At 43.4% G+C, this 17889-nt stretch overlaps 1 protein-coding gene across 2 annotated transcripts in view; it reads left to right on the forward strand.

Moving 5' to 3' along the window:
* LOXHD1 (lipoxygenase homology PLAT domains 1) overlaps positions 1-17889 on the forward strand; it is a 169710-nt gene that overhangs the window by 55976 nt on the left and 95845 nt on the right. For both annotated transcript variants that reach the window (XM_044774666.2, XM_014828921.3), the window contains exons 9-13: positions 3443-3578; positions 4147-4307; positions 5299-5385; positions 5818-5953; positions 16770-16924. In XM_044774666.2, coding sequence (XP_044630601.2) covers positions 3443-3578; positions 4147-4307; positions 5299-5385; positions 5818-5953; positions 16770-16924 — 675 coding nt within the window. The remainder of the gene's footprint in view (positions 1-3442; positions 3579-4146; positions 4308-5298; positions 5386-5817; positions 5954-16769; positions 16925-17889) is intronic.

Raw genomic sequence — 17889 nt, forward strand, 5'->3', positions numbered from 1 at the left:
AATGAGCTATATTTTTAACTTTACCTCCTTTTAATTTCTGTGCATTTCTGTTGTTGCTGTTTTTTCTAAATTCTTGTTGGATTCTTAGCTCATGAAATTTTAACTTTCTCCTTTTCTCATATAAGCACTTGATACTATAATTTTCTCTCAAAGTTGTGCTTTCGCTGCATCCCACATGTTATAATATGGGATATTTTTATCACCATTCAGTTTAATTTTGTTTCATTTTTAAAATAAACTTTGTTGAAGTATAATTGATGTAAAATAAAATACACAATTTTAAACTGTACAGTTTTATGAGTTTTGACAAATGTGTACACCTGTGTAACCATCACCAGAATCAATATATAGAATGTTTCCATCAGCCAACGTGTTCCTTGCAGTCAATGTCCATGACTCCAAGCAGCCACTGATCTGGTATCAGTCATTAAAGATTATATGTGTCTTTTCTAGCATTTAATATAAATGGAATCATACAGTATGCACTGTGTGTGTGTGTGTGTGTATCTGACTTCTTTCACTCAGCATAATGTTTTTGAGATTCATCCATGTTGTTTCATGTATTAGTAAATATTTTCGTTGCTAAGTAGTATTCCCTTGTTAGGGTACATAACAATTTGTCTATCCATTCAACTAGTCATGTACGTTTTGGTCATTTCCAGGTTGGTTTTGTTTTTTTTGGCTATTATGAATAAAGCTGCTATGAATATTCATGTACAAGTCTTTGTATGGCCATGTTTCTAATTCTGGAGGGTAAATACCTAAGAGTAGAATTTCTGGATCCTATCATAAATATACATTTAATTTTTAAAAAATCTTCCAAACTATTTTCAAAGTGGCTATACTGTTATGCATGCCCATTGACAATGGATGAGAATTCCAGCTGTTCTACATCCTCTCATCACTTGACGATGTCAGTCTTTTTAATTTTTAGATATTCTAATGGGTGTGTAGTGGTATTTAATTATGACCTTAATTTACATGTCTCTGATGGTCAATTATGTTGAATATTTTTTTCATGTCCTTGTTGATCATTTGTGTATCTTATTGTGTGAGGGTTTTTTTTAATCTGTTTTAAATTTTTTTGTTGTCTATTATTGAATTATAAAAGTTCTTTACATATTCTTGACACAAGTTCTTTCTCGAATATGTCTATATCTATATATCTGTGTGTGAATATATACATAATATGTATATTGGCTTATGGTAACTAATTCTTAGGGAAGACTATCATTATTTTCTGTTTGGAGCAGAGGCAGAGAAGATAAATTTCCTTTTGCAGATTTTCCCCTGCCTACCTTTTGTCTGACGGGGCAGCTCTTTCAAGTGTTTCTGCTTATTCAGGGTTGCCGGTTCAGATCCTCCACTTTGCAAAGTCCAAGGCCTCGCATCCTGTCCTCAGATGGCTGTTAACTCCCTGGTCTCTGAGTGTCTGGTCCTGTCTTTTGCTTTCCATGCGGCACCAACGACAGCATTCATGTCTGCCCTTCTCTTGGTTTCTGCTTACTCCTAATTTTTGCTGCTCTTGTGGCTTCTCTGTAACTTCCTGGCTGCTTAGCAATGTATATAAAAGGGTATTTGCTGTTCTTTATTGAAACTAGGGGTATTTTGCAGTAGTGGGAGGCCTTTCATACTATCTATTTTTCTGGACTAGCTAGTCCAGAAGCAGAACTTTTAGCAAGTCCTTTTCAGTGCTTACTATATGCTTAGAACTATATTCAGGGGAACCACAAGGCATGAGAAAACATAACCTCAGACTTTCGAGAGTTTGCTTTCTTGTTGATAAGACAAGACTAACCAATACACATGTAACAACTGGAGAACGAGAGTAAACTAGGAGAAAACAACTGCAGGATTTGTTCAGAGAAGAGAAAGAAGCTTTTAAGTAAATTGTTGGTGATTAGACCCTTCTGTGCCCCGGATCACGCTGCATGAGTGGTCTCCATCTTTGCTTGTGCATAGGTCTACTTCTGAATACACGGTCACATAGGATCTTCAGCATAAAAGATGGAGTACAACAAAGGATCCCAGTGGACCTCAGCCATAATAGGAATTCTGAGATTCTTGCTGATGGGTATAAAAAGCCCCAGACTGATAATTATTAATCAGGAGCATTTATATTTCCGGTTCTGCCACTAACTAAATGTGCAAACTTGGGCACTTCATTCCCCTTTCTGGACCTCAGCATTTCTGCATGTTGAATGCTTGCCGGGGTGGACTATATTAATTGCCAATACATTTGTGTCAAAGGGCTAAAACATTTGAAGGGGCTACTGCCTGAGGCCTTGAGCCATCATTAGCCTCTAGAGAGGAGAGTTTCTCTGGGAGCTTGAGAGGGTACACACTTCCCTCCCCCATCTTTTATCTCCTTTCCTCTTGATGCTTTTAAGTTAAGGTTTCTTACAGTGATGATGGTCAGATAGTGAGTATTAGGTGAATTCTCAGAGATATCTGGGTACATCTAATGGTAATAATTCAGTTTAAGGAAATTATAGTCAATTGTAGTAACTATGAACAACTGATAACAAACAAATACCCAGTAAGACAGTGACTAGTCAAAAAGCTTAACTAATGGTTGGGGGAGGGGAGTTCAGATTAGTTTTCAAGTTGAAAAGATGGTAAAGCTGAGAATCTAGTAATGTGGATAGTCACAATTTGTTTGCTGACAGAAGATTTTGTAGTGATCCAAGAACATTCCTCTGAACATCTATACTGTGGTGGCCCGTACTAGATAGACTTCCATGCTCTAAACCCATGAGTTCAGAATGTGGATAGAGATGGAGAAGGTATGGGAGAGAAGGTTGAGTGAGGATCAAGCCCAGAAGAGGCCAGTTAATTTTTGTATTAAATTCCAGATATTAATTACCTTTTTTTGAGGAAGACTGGCCCTGAGCTAACATCCATGCCCATCTTCCTCTACTTTATATGTGGGATGCCTACCACAGCTTGGCTTGATAAGCGGTGCGTAGGTCTGTACTCAGGATCTGAACCGGCGATCCCCGGGTCACCAAATCCGAATGTGCAAACTTAACCGCTGTGCCACTGGGCCGGCTCCTTAATTACCTTTTATGTGAATGACCTTTTTCATACAAGGCAAAGGTAGGGAATTAATTTATTATTCTAGTTAATTTGTTTCAAAGTGAGATTTTACGATGTGCATAAAGAAATTTAGAGTTCAAAGAGGGTGTTGTGTATAGAGGAAAAGGTTTGAGATTTGGGCTAATAAATTGGAGGATGGATGATACCTACTTGGGAAGCCTTCCTGGAGGAGGTATTTCTTGATTTGAGATTTAAGGAGACAGGCAAAGGGAAGAAAAGGGCCGTTTCTTGAGGGTCCTAATGCAGACAACCCTTTACGTGGGGCTGAGGAGGCTATTGAACATTGCAAGAAGGTCCCAACCAGGGGACCTGCTACAGGACACTTGTGATCTGCTCCCTCCAGGTGGTGATTCTGTGCCCCTTCACCGGCATCCAGCAGACCTTTCTCTGCAGCAACTGGCTGGACGAGAAGAAGGCGGATGGGCTGATTGAGAGGCAGCTCTACGAGATGGTGTCTCTCAGGAAGAAGAGGCTGAAAAGTATGTGGAGGGGGCCCAGAGCCTGGGGGACTTGCAGACAGGGCCAGCAAAGGCAGGAGGTCAGACCACTGGGCAAGAGCTTCCAGGGGCCCAGTCCTACTTCTCAATTCTCCTCTGGAAAGGAAGGGAGAGGGCCTGCCTCAGGGAGCTCAGTTCTTGAAGAAGCAGACCACGTATAGTTACACACCTGTCACCAAGGTAGGTATTCCAGGGTCCCCAAACTGAATAAGCTTCCCTGATGGGCTGGATGTTAAAATGAATGGTTGAGCATGGTGCACTCTGAATGTACTGGACATCGGGTAGGTGGAGTCAGCACCTCCCCCTATTTAAAAACTACTAATAGGCTTTCACCATTAAAAGGAATATTAAGACACTCTTTCAAATAGCAAAGAATCCACGGCTTCCTAAGTTTGGCACTTTTTATAATGGGTTTCTGAGAGTGGGACACACTTGCATATAACCTGCTCTTCTGTCCTGATCACCTTTGATTTGCTCCTCTTCCCTACTGGCAGCACAAAAATCTCTTTACTCCTTGAAGTTTACCATGCAACTTGACCTGTCTCTGCAGAATTCCCTTGGTCCCTGTGGGTCTGGACGACTGACTTGAAGAAAGCTGGCACCAACTCTCCTATCTTCATCCAGATTTACGGGCAGAAAGGGCGGACGGATGAGATTCTCCTGAACCCCGACAACAAGTGGTTCAAACCAGGCGTAATCAACAAGTTTAGGGTAGGAGAGAAGTGTGACATGGTGGGAGGGAGGAAGGAGAAAGGGGTGTAAGAGGTATGTGACACTGGATCCCAGTTTTCTAGGCCAGGTTTGGATGAAGGCTGAAGATAAAAAGGTGCAATGGGGACTTCAGGCCTCTGCAAGAAGTGCCAAATTTGATCGCTAGGCAACGTACTGATGGTGCGCAGTTTAGATCTGGCCCTCCTGAATCAAACAGTCCAAAACCAAGCCAGGGGGACGAAGCAAGGATGGAATGGTTCTGAGCATCCAGGAGCTTCGTGACTTAGGGAATCCTTGTAGAAGAGAGATGCTGAGCAGTTAGTGTCAAACTGTCCCATCTGGGCTGAATGAGAGCGTGAGGACAAGTTTAAGGGAAAGTATAAATTTTAGAACATTTTATAAGAAATTCAGCTTTAAATTTTAAATATAACTAAAGCAAGGCTTGTTTTGGCAACAGAAGAGCTGCTTTGACCTTTAGGTAAGAAGAATTTCTAATTTGTAGCTCTCTTCTCAGAGCACCCCACCGGCGCTTCCGTTACCCTGCTCAGTTCATTGCTCTTTATGTATTTGTCTTCCCGGCTAGACTGCCAGCCTCTGGGGAAAGGGCATGACTGCTGTATTGATCTTTTTGTCTGTTTCAGTGCCCAGCAGAGTCCTGGGGCTGTGGGCCTGTGCTAATTTGCAGGGCTGCCATATGGATTTTGTTACTAAACATTTATTGGTTGGAAGAGTTTCTTTAGTCTGGATCCTACTGTGGGTCAGTTATTTTTGTTCAATTCCACCAGCCCATCCTGAACCCTAGCTCCCTCGTGTACCACCAGTTACCAGGGACATGAGAGGATAGAGTATATGAGGGTGGCTTGAAGCAAACCCATCCTCGCTGCTGAAGAAACAGCCTAAAGTCGGTGCCGTCCTGGCAGGGGATCAGCTATAAGGATAAAGACATTTCATTTGGTTATGTCCACTCAAATCTTATTATTTTTCACCATAGATTGAGCTCCCAGATCTCGGCAGGTTTTATAAGATTCGGGCATGGCATGATAAAAGGAATCCTGGTTCTGGATGGCATTTAGAAAGGGTGAGCTTCGCCATCTTGGGAGTAGGGAGGTGGTTGGGAGAGGAACCAGAATGATCCCTTCCTAATGACCCTATCAAAGAAGTTTGCCTTTGTATCTGTTGGGAGTACGCGTGGGGAAGGGTTGCCATGAGAACTGAATTTCGACACAGGACACAGGGACTTCCTGATGGGGAGAGGATTTCCAAAGTAGACTAAGAAGATGCTCAGGTGCTCAGGAGACTTGCGTTCTACTCCAGTCACTTGGCTGCTAGGCAAGTGTGGATCTCCAGGGGACCAGAGGGCGAAATATTCATCTGTCACTCCACCTTCCACAAGAGTCATCTCTATAGGATGGCCTTGCCGTCTCTGAGCTGAGATAGCAGAACAGGGCCCCCAGGGCATGGATGAATATTTCTGGTACACCCGCTTGCTCACCCTGAGACTTCATTCCAGATGACCCTGATGAACACTCTGACCAAGGACAAGTACAACTTCAACTGCAATCGCTGGCTGGATGCCAACGAGGATGACAATGAGATCGTGAGGGAAATGACTGCAGAGGGCCCAACAGTGAGGAGGATAATGGGCAGTAAGTACGGACCAGCTCTCCATCCTGAAGGAGACAGTGGAACTCCTACTTGATGTGCCAATGGGGGTCTGGTCGTGAGCTGATAGTCTTGTCCACTCTGCATCCTCAGGCCCCCTCTGAATGCCGGAGTGGATTTAGCTGAAGGAGCCATCTCTAAGGCGTGATGCTAGAGCTCTATGATGATGGGTGTGGGTGAGGATGGGGAAATTTATGGGTCTTCAGGTTGGCTATGAGGGGATGAGAAGAATCCACACTGAACAATATTTCTCGAGAGTGCCCCTGAAATGAAAGGAAACAGCCTCTTCAAATTATGCATGAGATGCTCCCCAAAAAGGAAAGCTGGATCTGGGTTCTTGTAGCCACAGCTGGCTGCTCCCTGGTGAGTCCTCTATTTCTATTTGAGGCTAGTAGGAGAGGGCTGAGCTTTTAATCTGGAGTTGAGTATCCACATTCAAAGGATAAAAGGAGATCATTTTGCCTCTAGTTTATAGTAGCAGAGTGTTGGCAAATACAGAGCGCATGTCCTCTCCTTTCCCTTGGCAGACACTACTGAGGGATCACAGCATTCTTTCCCATTGAGTCTGAAATGAGCTTCACAGGCCTCAGGAAAGCACTCTAGGCAAACATTAGCCATTGATCAGAATTGGCACTTAAGATAGTTAACCTATTTGCTATCCTTGTCATAGTCCTTAATTTTTTTAATAGTAAAGTAATATTGCAAAACTACAAAAAGTTGAGAATACATGGAAAATCATGTCACCCACAGTTCCCAGTAGCCCTTTCTAAATATTTGGATAGTGTCACTTCTCAGGCGTTGGTACGTACATCCGTTAGAAGCTCTGTATATATTTGTTGAAATGATTTGGACAGAGTTAAGTTCTCAAAAGCATAGTAACCCCAAACAGCAATTATCTAAAAAGAGATCACATAGTCTGTTAGTCTAATTAGGCAATGTTTGCAATTAGCACTATGTATCTGCTCTTTTACGGTTTTCTCTCATTTTTAACCAAAATATATGATCATTGAATATTTGTGTTCAAAGGCCCTTAAAATAGCCGGATGCACATAAGGAAACTGAGGAAACTCTTGCTTTGATTTCACAGTTAGTTAGAGACAGTGGGATCTAGAATAAGGTCTCCTGCCCCCGGGTCAATGGCTATACGCTGCCTTTTCACATTCAGTAATATTTTCTTTGGCAACAAGGCAGTCATCTCCCTGTAAATATGATAAACCACATATGATTCCGCCCCTGATTGAGACCTTATGTAATATGTAGCCCACCAAGGCAGAAGTACACCTGCTCTCACCTGGTCTGTGTCCTTTGTGTGCTAGAATCAAGCCTGCAGATATGAACAACTGGGAAGGTTGTCTTGGGACCTCACTGCTTTCTGAACTCTTTAACCAATTCTCATGATTTGAGTTGCTCACTCCCTATTTCTAAAGTGACCCGGTGCTGTCATTCCCAAGCCTTTGTGCGGGGTTGGTTCTGAATTTCACAACTGATAGCTTTGATCAATTCTCTCTGGTCTTTTAAATCAGGGGTCCTCAAATGTCGGCTGCATCAGTGCCTGGAGGGCTGAAGCACAGATGACTGGGTCCCCCCCGCAGAGTTTCTGGCTCAGTGGGTCTGGGCTGGGACCAGGAGTTTGCCAGTCTAACAAGTTTCTAGGTGATGCCGCTGCCGCGGAACCCTGTGCTAAGGCATTAATCACTCTGCTAGCTGCTCTCCAGTTTCCAAAATTTTGTTGCTATTGTCTGTACTTGTCCTTCTCCCGTAGCCTTATTGGTGAATGCTTTTTTCTTTGATTACATCTTTAAATAGCCTGCATATTGTCATTTTAGTGAGGTTTTCCCAGAGGGAAATCTACCGTTTTTACTTAGAATCTCCAGGATGTTCTTTACCTCCACCTCCTCCTTGCCTTGACTGAAGCATGGCTCCCTCCGACTCCCAAAACCCTGCTTTCTCGCCTCACAAACTGTGGGGTCAGCGGAGGGGGCGTTCTCCTGACTCCCTCTGCACTCTCAGACTCGTGGCTCACACCGTGTCACAACGCTGCCTCTGTCCCAGGTCAGTTCTGTCTTCTGTTGGCCTCTGGTCAGTTTCCTCTTTCACTGAAGGTGATTTAATGGGTCCCTTGGTCATTGTCTAGACCCCCAACTCCTGCCATTGTTCCGGAGCAGCATACTTGTCTGCTAGCAATGCAATGACAAAATACCACAGACTGAGGGGCTTAAACAACAGAGATTTATTTTCTCGCAGTTCTGGAGGCTGGAAGTTTGAGATCAAGGTTGGGTGTCTTCTGAGGCCTCTCTCCTTGCCCTTCAGGTAGCCACCTTCTCGCTGTGTCCTCACGTGGTCTTTCCTCTAGTGCCCTCTGTGTCCCTGGTGTTTCTCTCTCTTCCAGTGAGGACAGCAGTCCTAATCCTATAGGATTAGGGCCCACTCATATGACCTCATTTTACTGTAATTACCTCTTTGAAGGCCCTACCTCCAGATACAGTCACTCTGAGGTTACTGGGGTTACAACTTCAACATAAGACTTCGGAGGGACATAATTCAGCCCATAACAGATAGTATCTCTCAAAGTGTGATCAAGGGCCCACCCGTATCAAAATTGCCTGGTGTGTATGTTAAAATGCAGACTCCTGGGCCCAACCCCAGATATGCCGATTAGATTCTCTGAGGAGTATGCCTGGTAATCTGTATTTTTATCAGGCAAACCAAGCAAATTTTTTTTTTTTTTTTTTTTTTTGCTGAGGATGATTCACCCTGAGCTAACATCTGCACCAATCTTCCTCTGTTTTGTATGTGGGTTGCTGCGACAGCGTGGTCACTGATGTGCAGTGTAGGTCTGCACCCGGTAACCGAACCTGGGCTGCCAAAGCAAAGCTCAACAAACTTAACCAATAGGCCCTGGGGCTGGCCCCCAACCAAGTAATTTTTGTGCACATGAAAACTTCAGAGACTTTGTCTTGCTTCTTTCAATGTCCATGCGGAAAACCCATTCATCCACATCCTGGTCCTTGTCCGCCTCCCACTCACTTAACCAGCCGCTCCCTGGTACCTCAATTGGAATCAACCCACAAAGCTGCTTCTTCTCTGAACTCCATGCTCCTGCCTCTGACACAGGCTCCTGCTCTCTAGCCCTCTCATGACTTTGGTGACACCCTACCCTTGAACTCCCTCCAGCTCCTTCCTCCCCACATCTCTCCTGGTCTTTCAGGGGCCGGCCAACTCATGAGTGTGTGGAGGATGGATTTTAGGGGCAAACCTAGAGTCATTCAGGAGAGAGAAAAAGAGGTCCTGGAATTGAGCAGGGATCCGGTAGACTAGAGAGAAGATACATTCAAGAAATATTTGGAAGGTGGAACTGGCAAGACGTGGTAAATGAATGCTGTGGAAACACAGTGGCGAGATAAACATCCTGCCCAGGAAGTTGGAAGAAACTTTGCAGATGAAGCGACATTTGAGCTAGGTCTTCTAGTGGCGGGAGGGGTAAGGAGGAAGAGCATTTCTACACGTTATGTCTATGAACAGGCTTGTAACATTTGAAACAGGGTAGAAGATATGGAACCATCATAGCTGCTGTTTTTTGTCTTCTGTGATACTATTAAAGAACCATTTCAATGAAACAAAGTCTCTAGTGAGTAGCATTGGGTTGAACAGCTGTCTGTCCTGGCAATAAAGGCAATTTAATGCCTTCCAGGGGGAACTTGGAGTACTTTGGAGCCCATACCAACTCAGATTTCTTCCTCCTCATTGCTTCTTCTGGCTCACATCAATTTCTCTTGCTCTTGGAACACACCTCTGCCCTCACTCACCTATGCAAGAACTCAGATCTCCTTTTCTGGTCTGGATGCTTCTTTGTAACAGTAAATAGAGCTGGTGGCAACGTGCACTTTCCCACTTGGTACCAGGTATAATGAATAATGTGCAAGGCTTCCTGGAAATCCCTTAAGTGGAGAGTCTTGGAGTCTTGTAAAATGAGTAAAGGCCAATTTAAAATCCATTCTGTAAGTCTGAAATTGTGTTCTCCTAGATGCTTAAAAAATCAGGTCCAGTCTAACAAGCAGTTAACGCCATGTCTGAGAGCTGAGAACTTTTGAGAGTGATCGCAGTGATTAACACAGACCAGGAGATTCTGACAAAACACAGACCAGCTCACAATTTGTGTCCACTCCGCCTTTCCCTCTGGAGCTACGTGAGATAGTGAACTGGGTGGAGTCAGCATTCTCCACCGCGTGCCCAGCAGAGGTGATTCATTCCACTGATGAGCCGGCAAGAGACCCCTGGACTCGGGTGCTGACAATCGTAGCTTTTTAAAAATCAGGCTGAGCTGTAATTTTTAAATTAAAGTACAAGAGACTCTGGTTCTTACCCATCTGTTTAAAGTCTTTCACTGCTGATGGCTAACAATATAACTATTTTTAATTTTCCACAGACTTCTTGCCAGGAAGGAGCTTGGACCTCAGTGACTGGCTGGGAGGGGCCCCTGGAGAGGATCAGGACCCCTGAGAACTGCCAACCAGTGGACCTTAGCGCTCCCGAACAAAGAGGGCTGGAATTCCCAGGCAAAGGGATTTCTAAATTCCCTCACTAGTTTGCTCTTGGGAATGGCCTAATAGTTACAGCAAAAAAGGCAAAACTGACTTTCATCAAAATTCAGAATAAGTGAGGCTGGTGTTCTCCCTTCTCTTTTGTGCTTCCACATTTCAGTACTCACTCCCGTTAGTGCTGGTCATTCCTTTTACTGTTAACATCTTCTGCCATTGAGGGTCTAACACAAAAGCATCAGCTTCATTTATACGGAGGCTGAAGGTTTTAAAACATTCGGCAGTTGCATTTTAACCGAGTTGATTGGAGAAGTCAGTGGTGGTTGACTTCAGGGGCTGTGGCCCTCTGAAGAGGCAACGTTGGGGCCAGAGACTTTTTCTCCACCTTGGTTTCAGCTCCTGCCTGTGCCAGCTCCACTCAGGCAGGTCCGCATACAAGCCTTCTTTGCCTTTTCTTCTAACACGTGCTTTTGCCACAGACACTATCTTCATGGACCCACATGTTTAATGGTCACATTTAATGTTCAGATATCTCTATATCTTCAGATAAAAATGAATGTATCACTGAAAGAATAATTTGTACAGTGAATTTAAACTTCCTGGCAATTTGTCTCATTCCTCATATACTTTATCTTCATTTTAAATGGACCACCAATGAGTAGTTTCCATTTTTAAAAACAATAGCTTTATTGAGATATAATAATTCATGTACCATCAACTCACTCATTTAAAGTACACAATTCAAAGTCTTTTAGTATACTTATAGAATCGTGCAACTATCACCACTCAAATTCCAGAGCATTTTCATCTCCCCTGAAAGAAACCCCATACCCATCAGCAGTCACACTCATTCCCCCATCTCACGCCTCAGTTTCTGACAATCAATAATCTACATTTTATCTCTGTAGATTTGCCTAGTCTGGACATTTCATATGTATGGAATCACATAGTACGGGACCTTGTGTGTCTGGTTTCTTTTGCATAGCATAATATTTTCAAGGTCAATCCACATTGTAGCATGTATCAGTATTTCATTTGTTTTCATTGCTGAGTAATATTTCATTGCATGGATTTACCACATTTAACTGTTGATGGGCCTTTGGGTTGTTTCCACTTTTTGGCTCTTATGTGTAATATTGCTATAAACATTCGTGTACAAGGTTCTTTGTGGGCATATGTTTTCAATTCTCTTGGATCTATACCTAGAAGTGGAATTGCTGGTTATATGGTAACTCTTTGTTTAACTTTTTGAGGAGGTACCATACTGTTTTTCAAAACAACTGCACTGTTTTGCATTCCCATCAGCGGTATTTGAGAGTTTCAGTTTCTCCACATCCTTTCCAACATTTGTTCTTTTTCTTTATTATTCATTTTCCATGATTATCTTGACTATTCTGGGTCCCTTGAAATTCCGCAAGTATTTTGGAATCAGCTTGTCAATTTCTACAAAGCAGTCAGCTAGGATTCTGATAGAGGTGACGTTTTCTCTGGAGATCGATTGGGGAAGTATTGTCATCTTAGCAATGTTAAGTCTTCCAATCCATGAATACTGGATGCTTTCCCATTTATTTAAATCATTTTTAATTTCTTTCAACAATTTTTTAGTTTTCAGAGCATACATGTTTCACTTGTTCTTTTCCTTTTTTCATTGAGGTATAATTGACACATTATATTCGTTTCAGGTGTACAACATAATGATTCAATATCTGTATGTATTGAGAAATGATCATCACACTGTCTAGTTAACATCCATTACCATAATAGTTACACACTTTTTTTCTTTTGTGATGAGAACTTTTAAGACCTATTCTCTTAGCAACTTTCAAATATGCAATATGATGTTATTAACTATAGTCACCGTGCTGTACACGACATCCCCATGACTTAGTTTTTGACCTGTTTTCTTAAATTTATTCACAAGTATTTTATTCTTTTTGATGCTCTTTTGAATGGAAATGTTTTCTTAATTTCATTTTTATATCGTTCATTGCGAGGGAATAGAAATACAGCTGATTTTGGTGTATTCATCTTGTACTCTACAACTTTGCTGAACTCATTTGTTAGTTCTAGTAGTTTTTAGTGGATTCCTTATGATTTTCTGTATACAAGATCATGTCATCCATCACTAGAGATAACTTTACTACTTTCTTGTCTTGTTTCTGATCTTAGAGGGAAAGCATCCAGTCTTTCACCGTCAAGTAAGACGTTAGCTGTGGGTTTTTCACAGAGACCTTTATGGGTTAATGAAGTTCCCTCTTATCCCTGGTTTGTCGATTTTTTAAAAAATCATGAAAGAGTGTTGGATTTTGTGAAATGCTTTTTCTGAACCTATTGAGACGATCATGTGATTTTTTTGTTTTTTATTTATTGATATGATTTATTACATTAATTGATTTTTAGAAGGTAAACCAACTCTTAGCCCTGGAATAAATCCTACTTTGTCATGGTGTATAATTCTTTTTTCTGTTGCTGGATTTGGTTTGCTAGTATTTTGTTGAGTATTTTTCATTCATAGTCATAAGATATATTGTTATGTAGTTTTCTTTTCTTCTGACATCTTTGTTTGGTTTTGGTAGAAGGGTAATGCTGGCCTCATAAAATGAGTTGAGAAGGGTTTCCTGCTATTTGTTGGAAGAACTTGAGAAGAACTGGTATTAATTCTTCTTGGAATGTTTGGCAGAATTCAGTGGTGAAGCCAATTAGGGCTGGGCTTTTCTTTGTGGGTAGTTCTTTGATTGCTGACTCAATATATTCACTTGTTATAGGTCTATTCAGATTGTCTGTCTCTTCTTGAGTCAGTTCTGGTAGCCATCCTTTTACTTTCAACCTATTCGTGTCTTTGAATCTAAAATGTTTCTCTCCTGTATAGCAGATAGTTAGATCCATTATCCATTCTGCCAGTCTCTGTGTCATAAAAAGTCTAACTTCTTTTTGATGTTTGACTGCTGACAGCTTTCAAGCTACATCACTCCCCTCCTCCCTTCTGCCTCATATCTGGGCAATTTGATAAGAAAGCCTGGATGCTCCCTCCCTTGGCACTAGTGGAAAGTTCAAGCCTCAGAAGTCCTGACTCATGTGAGGGAATTCTCACCCTTTAACCACCATAAAATTCCAAGCCAGCCCTGTGCCTCCACCCCCGCGCCTGCTGTCTCAAGCCATTCTGGACCTGCTTGGGAGCCTATCACGTTCTCCCCAGAACTTCTATGAACTCTCCAGAACATTATATGAATAATCCATCTTACATTCATTCAGGATGACCACCACACTCTGCCTTTTGATTGAAATATTTAGTCTGTTTACATTTAATTCAATTACTGATATAGCAGGATTTATGTCTGTCATTTGGATAATTGTTTTCTATATGACTTATGTCTTTTTTTGTTCCTCTGTTCTTACATCACTACCTTCCTTTGTGTTAAATGGATATTTTCTGGAACACCATTTTACCTTTCTTGTTTCTTTTAATATATATTTTTTGAGTTATTTTCTTAGTAGTTGCCCCAGGGAATGATGTTTAGCACCTTGACATAACAATCTAGTTCACATTAATACCAACCTAATTTAGATAATATACAGCAACTTTGCTTTAATATAGGTTTGTTCCCTGCCCCCTCCTTTGTACCATACTGTCATACAAATTACATCTTTATACATTATAAACTCACCAATGCCGTTTTATATTTATTGCTTTATGCAGTTGTCTTTTATATAAGATACGAAGAGAAAAGAGTTACAAACAAAAATTACATATATATTGTTTACCTATTTACCTATGTCATTACTTTTCCCGGTGCTCTTTATCTCTTGGGGTGAATTCAAGTTGCTGTCTAATGTCTACTGTGAAGGACTCTCTTCAATATTTCTTGTAAGGCAGATCTGCTAGTGATGAATTCTTTCAGTTTTTATTTATCTTGGAATGCCTTAATATCTCCTTCATTTTTTTTTTTTTAACTTTAAGATTTTATTTTTTCCTTTTTCTCCCCAAAGGCCCCTGGTACATAGTTGTATATTCTTTGTTGTGGGTCCTTCTAGTTGTGGCATGTGGGATGCTGCCTCAGCGTGGTTTGATGAGCAGTGCCAATGTCCGCGCCCAGGATTCGAACCAACGAAACACTGGGCCGCCTGCAGCGGAGCGCGCGAACTTAACCACTCGGCCACGGGGCCAGCCCCTATCTCCTTCATTTTTTGACAGACTTTTTAAGAGCAGTTTTAGGTTCAGATCAAAATCCCCCCTGCTTCACTGGCTGCTTCTTCTCATCTGAGTTGTTTGTTTCTCCAGGGTTTGAGCTCTGATGTTGATGTCCATCTACAACCCCTGTCTACATCCTCTCCATAGGAGATCTCATCTGGTTTTGTGGCTTTTAGTGGAATCCATATGCCTGTGATGACCAAAGTCATGTCAACAGCCCTGACCCTCCAGACACATATTCAACTGCCATCTTTCCTCTCTTTGTGAACATCTAATGGGTCTCAAATATGTAATGAACAGACAGAACCATTGATTGCTGTCTCCAAACCCATCCTTCTCTCAGGCATCCCTACTTCTTATTGGCAACACTATCCACCTAGTTACTGAAGCCAACAACCTAGGAGTCATCCCTGACTGCTCTTTCCCTCAATTATCTAGATAATCCATCACCAAGTACCAGTGGTTCTACCTCAAAAGTATATCTCTAATATACTGACCTTTCTCCATCTCCACCACACCCCCAGTCCTAGACACCCTCCTCTCTTTTCTAGACTACTGTAATTACTCCTCTAACTGGCATCTCTGATTCACTTCTTCCCCTACAATCAGGTATCCACATGGCAGTCAGAGTGCTCTTTAAAACACAGATCATATTAAGTTAGTTACTTGCTTAAAGCTCTCTAGTGGCTTCCCATTGTAAGAAGGAAAGATAGGGGTGGGGGAGGAGAAAGGAAAGAAGGAAGGAAGGAAGAAAGAAAGAAAGAGAGAGAGAGAGAAAGAGAGAGAGAGAGAGATAGAAAGAGAGAGAAAATGAAGACATACTTCTTACCTTGACTTGTCACACACCATGTGTCTGGCTCTGTCCATGTCTGGGCCTCCTCTCATCCCCCTCCCACTCCCCCTATTCCAGCCATATGGGGCTTCCCTCTGCCTCTGGAACATACACTGCTTATCCCCACATTGAGGCTTCACATTTAATAGCATTCTCTTCTTTCAGAGCTTCTTGTGGCTGGCTCCTAACATTAAAATTCTAGTACAAATGTTACCTACCTGCAGGGAGCTTTTTGGCATCTCTAAATCATCTTCACCCCCTTACCACACTCCTTCCCACTTCCATCACACTCTGTGGCATCACACTATTATCCTATCTTTGTTATAGGTATAACTCAGAGATTTTCCGACTCATAATTTATGACTTTACTGTCCATCTGTCCTCTCTACTCTTCCACTCTCAAATCTAAGGCAAGGTCCATGGGAGCAGGAGTCTGTCCACCTTGCACATTGCTGAATCTCTGCTCCTGTAATGGTGCTTAGCACCTACTAGACTTCAGTGAACAGACAAGGGGCAAGTGAATGGATGAACGAATAATGCACTTTCCAGCTTGTTTTAAGTAACAAGTAAGGCTATGATGTGCAGAGAAGCAGGTCCACCTCTTTCATGGTACATTTTCAACATGGGAAGAAGCTACTGCCCTTCCCACAGTGGCTGCATTTTGCGCCATTCTCTCTGCTTCTCATCCTGTCATGTCCTTAGCACTGGGGAGTTCTGAAGAGAAGGGGAGGCCAGTTCTGGTTCACAAAGAAGAGTTATCTCACTTGGGAAGACAGGACACGTACGAATTGGAGAACATCCTAAGGCAAAAGGCTCTACTGGGATGGATGGCATCAAGTGCCAAAACGTTTGAATTAGACTCGTGGTCCCCAAACACTGCCAACTCCATCAGAGTCCTCTGGGGGGACTTGTAGATGTGCAGTTTTAAGGATCTCACCTTTGGAAATTAAGATCTGTGAAGTCTGAGACAGAGCTCAGAAATCTGAATTTTTATAAAAGTTTCCCAGGGTATTCAGTTGGTTGGCCAGGATTGGGAACCTCTGTTCTGTCTGAGATTTGTAGATGGGCCAGCCCTTGACTGGTGTGAGATGGGATCTGGACAGCTTGAAGAAAGGGCAAGGTCAGCCTGGGATGAGAGCTGGGCGGAGAGGAGAAGGCAGCGCTTAGAGGAGGGGAGCCACAGGGCCAGGGTTGGCAGCAGGGGGTTGTCAGCCAGTGGTGTCCCTCTCTCTGCTTGCCAGTGGCCCGGTACCGCGTGACTGTGTGCACAGGGGAGCTCGAAGGTGCGGGAACCGATGCCAATGTCTATCTCTGCCTTTTTGGTGACGTGGGGGACACGGGGGAGCGGCTGCTCTACAACTGCAGGAATAACACCGACTTGTTTGAGAAGGGCAATGTAAGTTGCAGCAATGCGTCTCCCGACCCTGGCCCCCATTCCCACTGTCTTGTCTTCCCTGCTCTGTTAAAGCAGCACTAATGGCTGGTACTAGGGCCTCAGCCATCAGACAGGCTCACTCTGGGTGAGGGAATGGGGAACTAACATGCGTGACACTCACTAGGCTCCTAGGACCATCCAGCTGGGAGCTGGAGAGCCACCCTAGAGGGGACGTGGTCCCCTCCCCACCCCTGAGCTTTGAGAAGAGGGCAGTGCAGGAGGACATTTGGGGAGGTAGGGACAGCAGCTTTCTTCCCTCGGGGGTGGGCAGGCAGGGAAGGAAGCTGGGCGCCTTACGTGTGGACTGGAGGACACAGGCTAGTGGAAAGCTGGGGTGCCTGAGGGTGACTTGGGAGCTTTGCCTCCTCCATTAGGCATGACCACTAGGGGCACCCTGTTCTTTTCCTTTTCGGAAGAGAAACAGGAAAGACACTAAACATAGGGGTGGTTGAACTGGCTTCTGCTCCTAGCCTCATTACAAAAGTACCAGCTGTGCCCCCAGCCATCAAGTGGGTTCACTGGGGAGGCCATGTGGGGCAATGGGGAAAGAGTCAGGCAGATCTGGGGGCAAACCCAGCCTGGGGCAAATCACTCCATTCTCAGTTTCCCCATGTCTAAAATGGGAGAAAGGATGCCCACAAGTGGCCTGTTGTTGCAAGGATCAGAGATGGCAGATGTACTGCCCCTGCCAGCAGACCTGACCCACAGCACACAGTAGGTGCTCAGTAAAGAGTCGTTGTTGCAATAGTGTGAGGCTCAAGGTTGCTCACCAGGTGAGGGGGATTTGAAGACCATCGTCACAGAAGCCTCGGTCCTCTCCTTCCTCTGCTGCCGCTTCCTTGATGAGGGCAGGGCAAGCCCTGGAATGTGAGTGGAGGTCTCTCTCCACCCTTTCCTTCTGCATCTTCTGACTCCTTGCCCATCAA

Source organism: Equus asinus, chromosome 7, assembly GCF_041296235.1.
Source record: "Equus asinus isolate D_3611 breed Donkey chromosome 7, EquAss-T2T_v2, whole genome shotgun sequence".
In the NCBI taxonomy this organism is placed as follows: domain Eukaryota; kingdom Metazoa; phylum Chordata; class Mammalia; order Perissodactyla; family Equidae; genus Equus; species Equus asinus.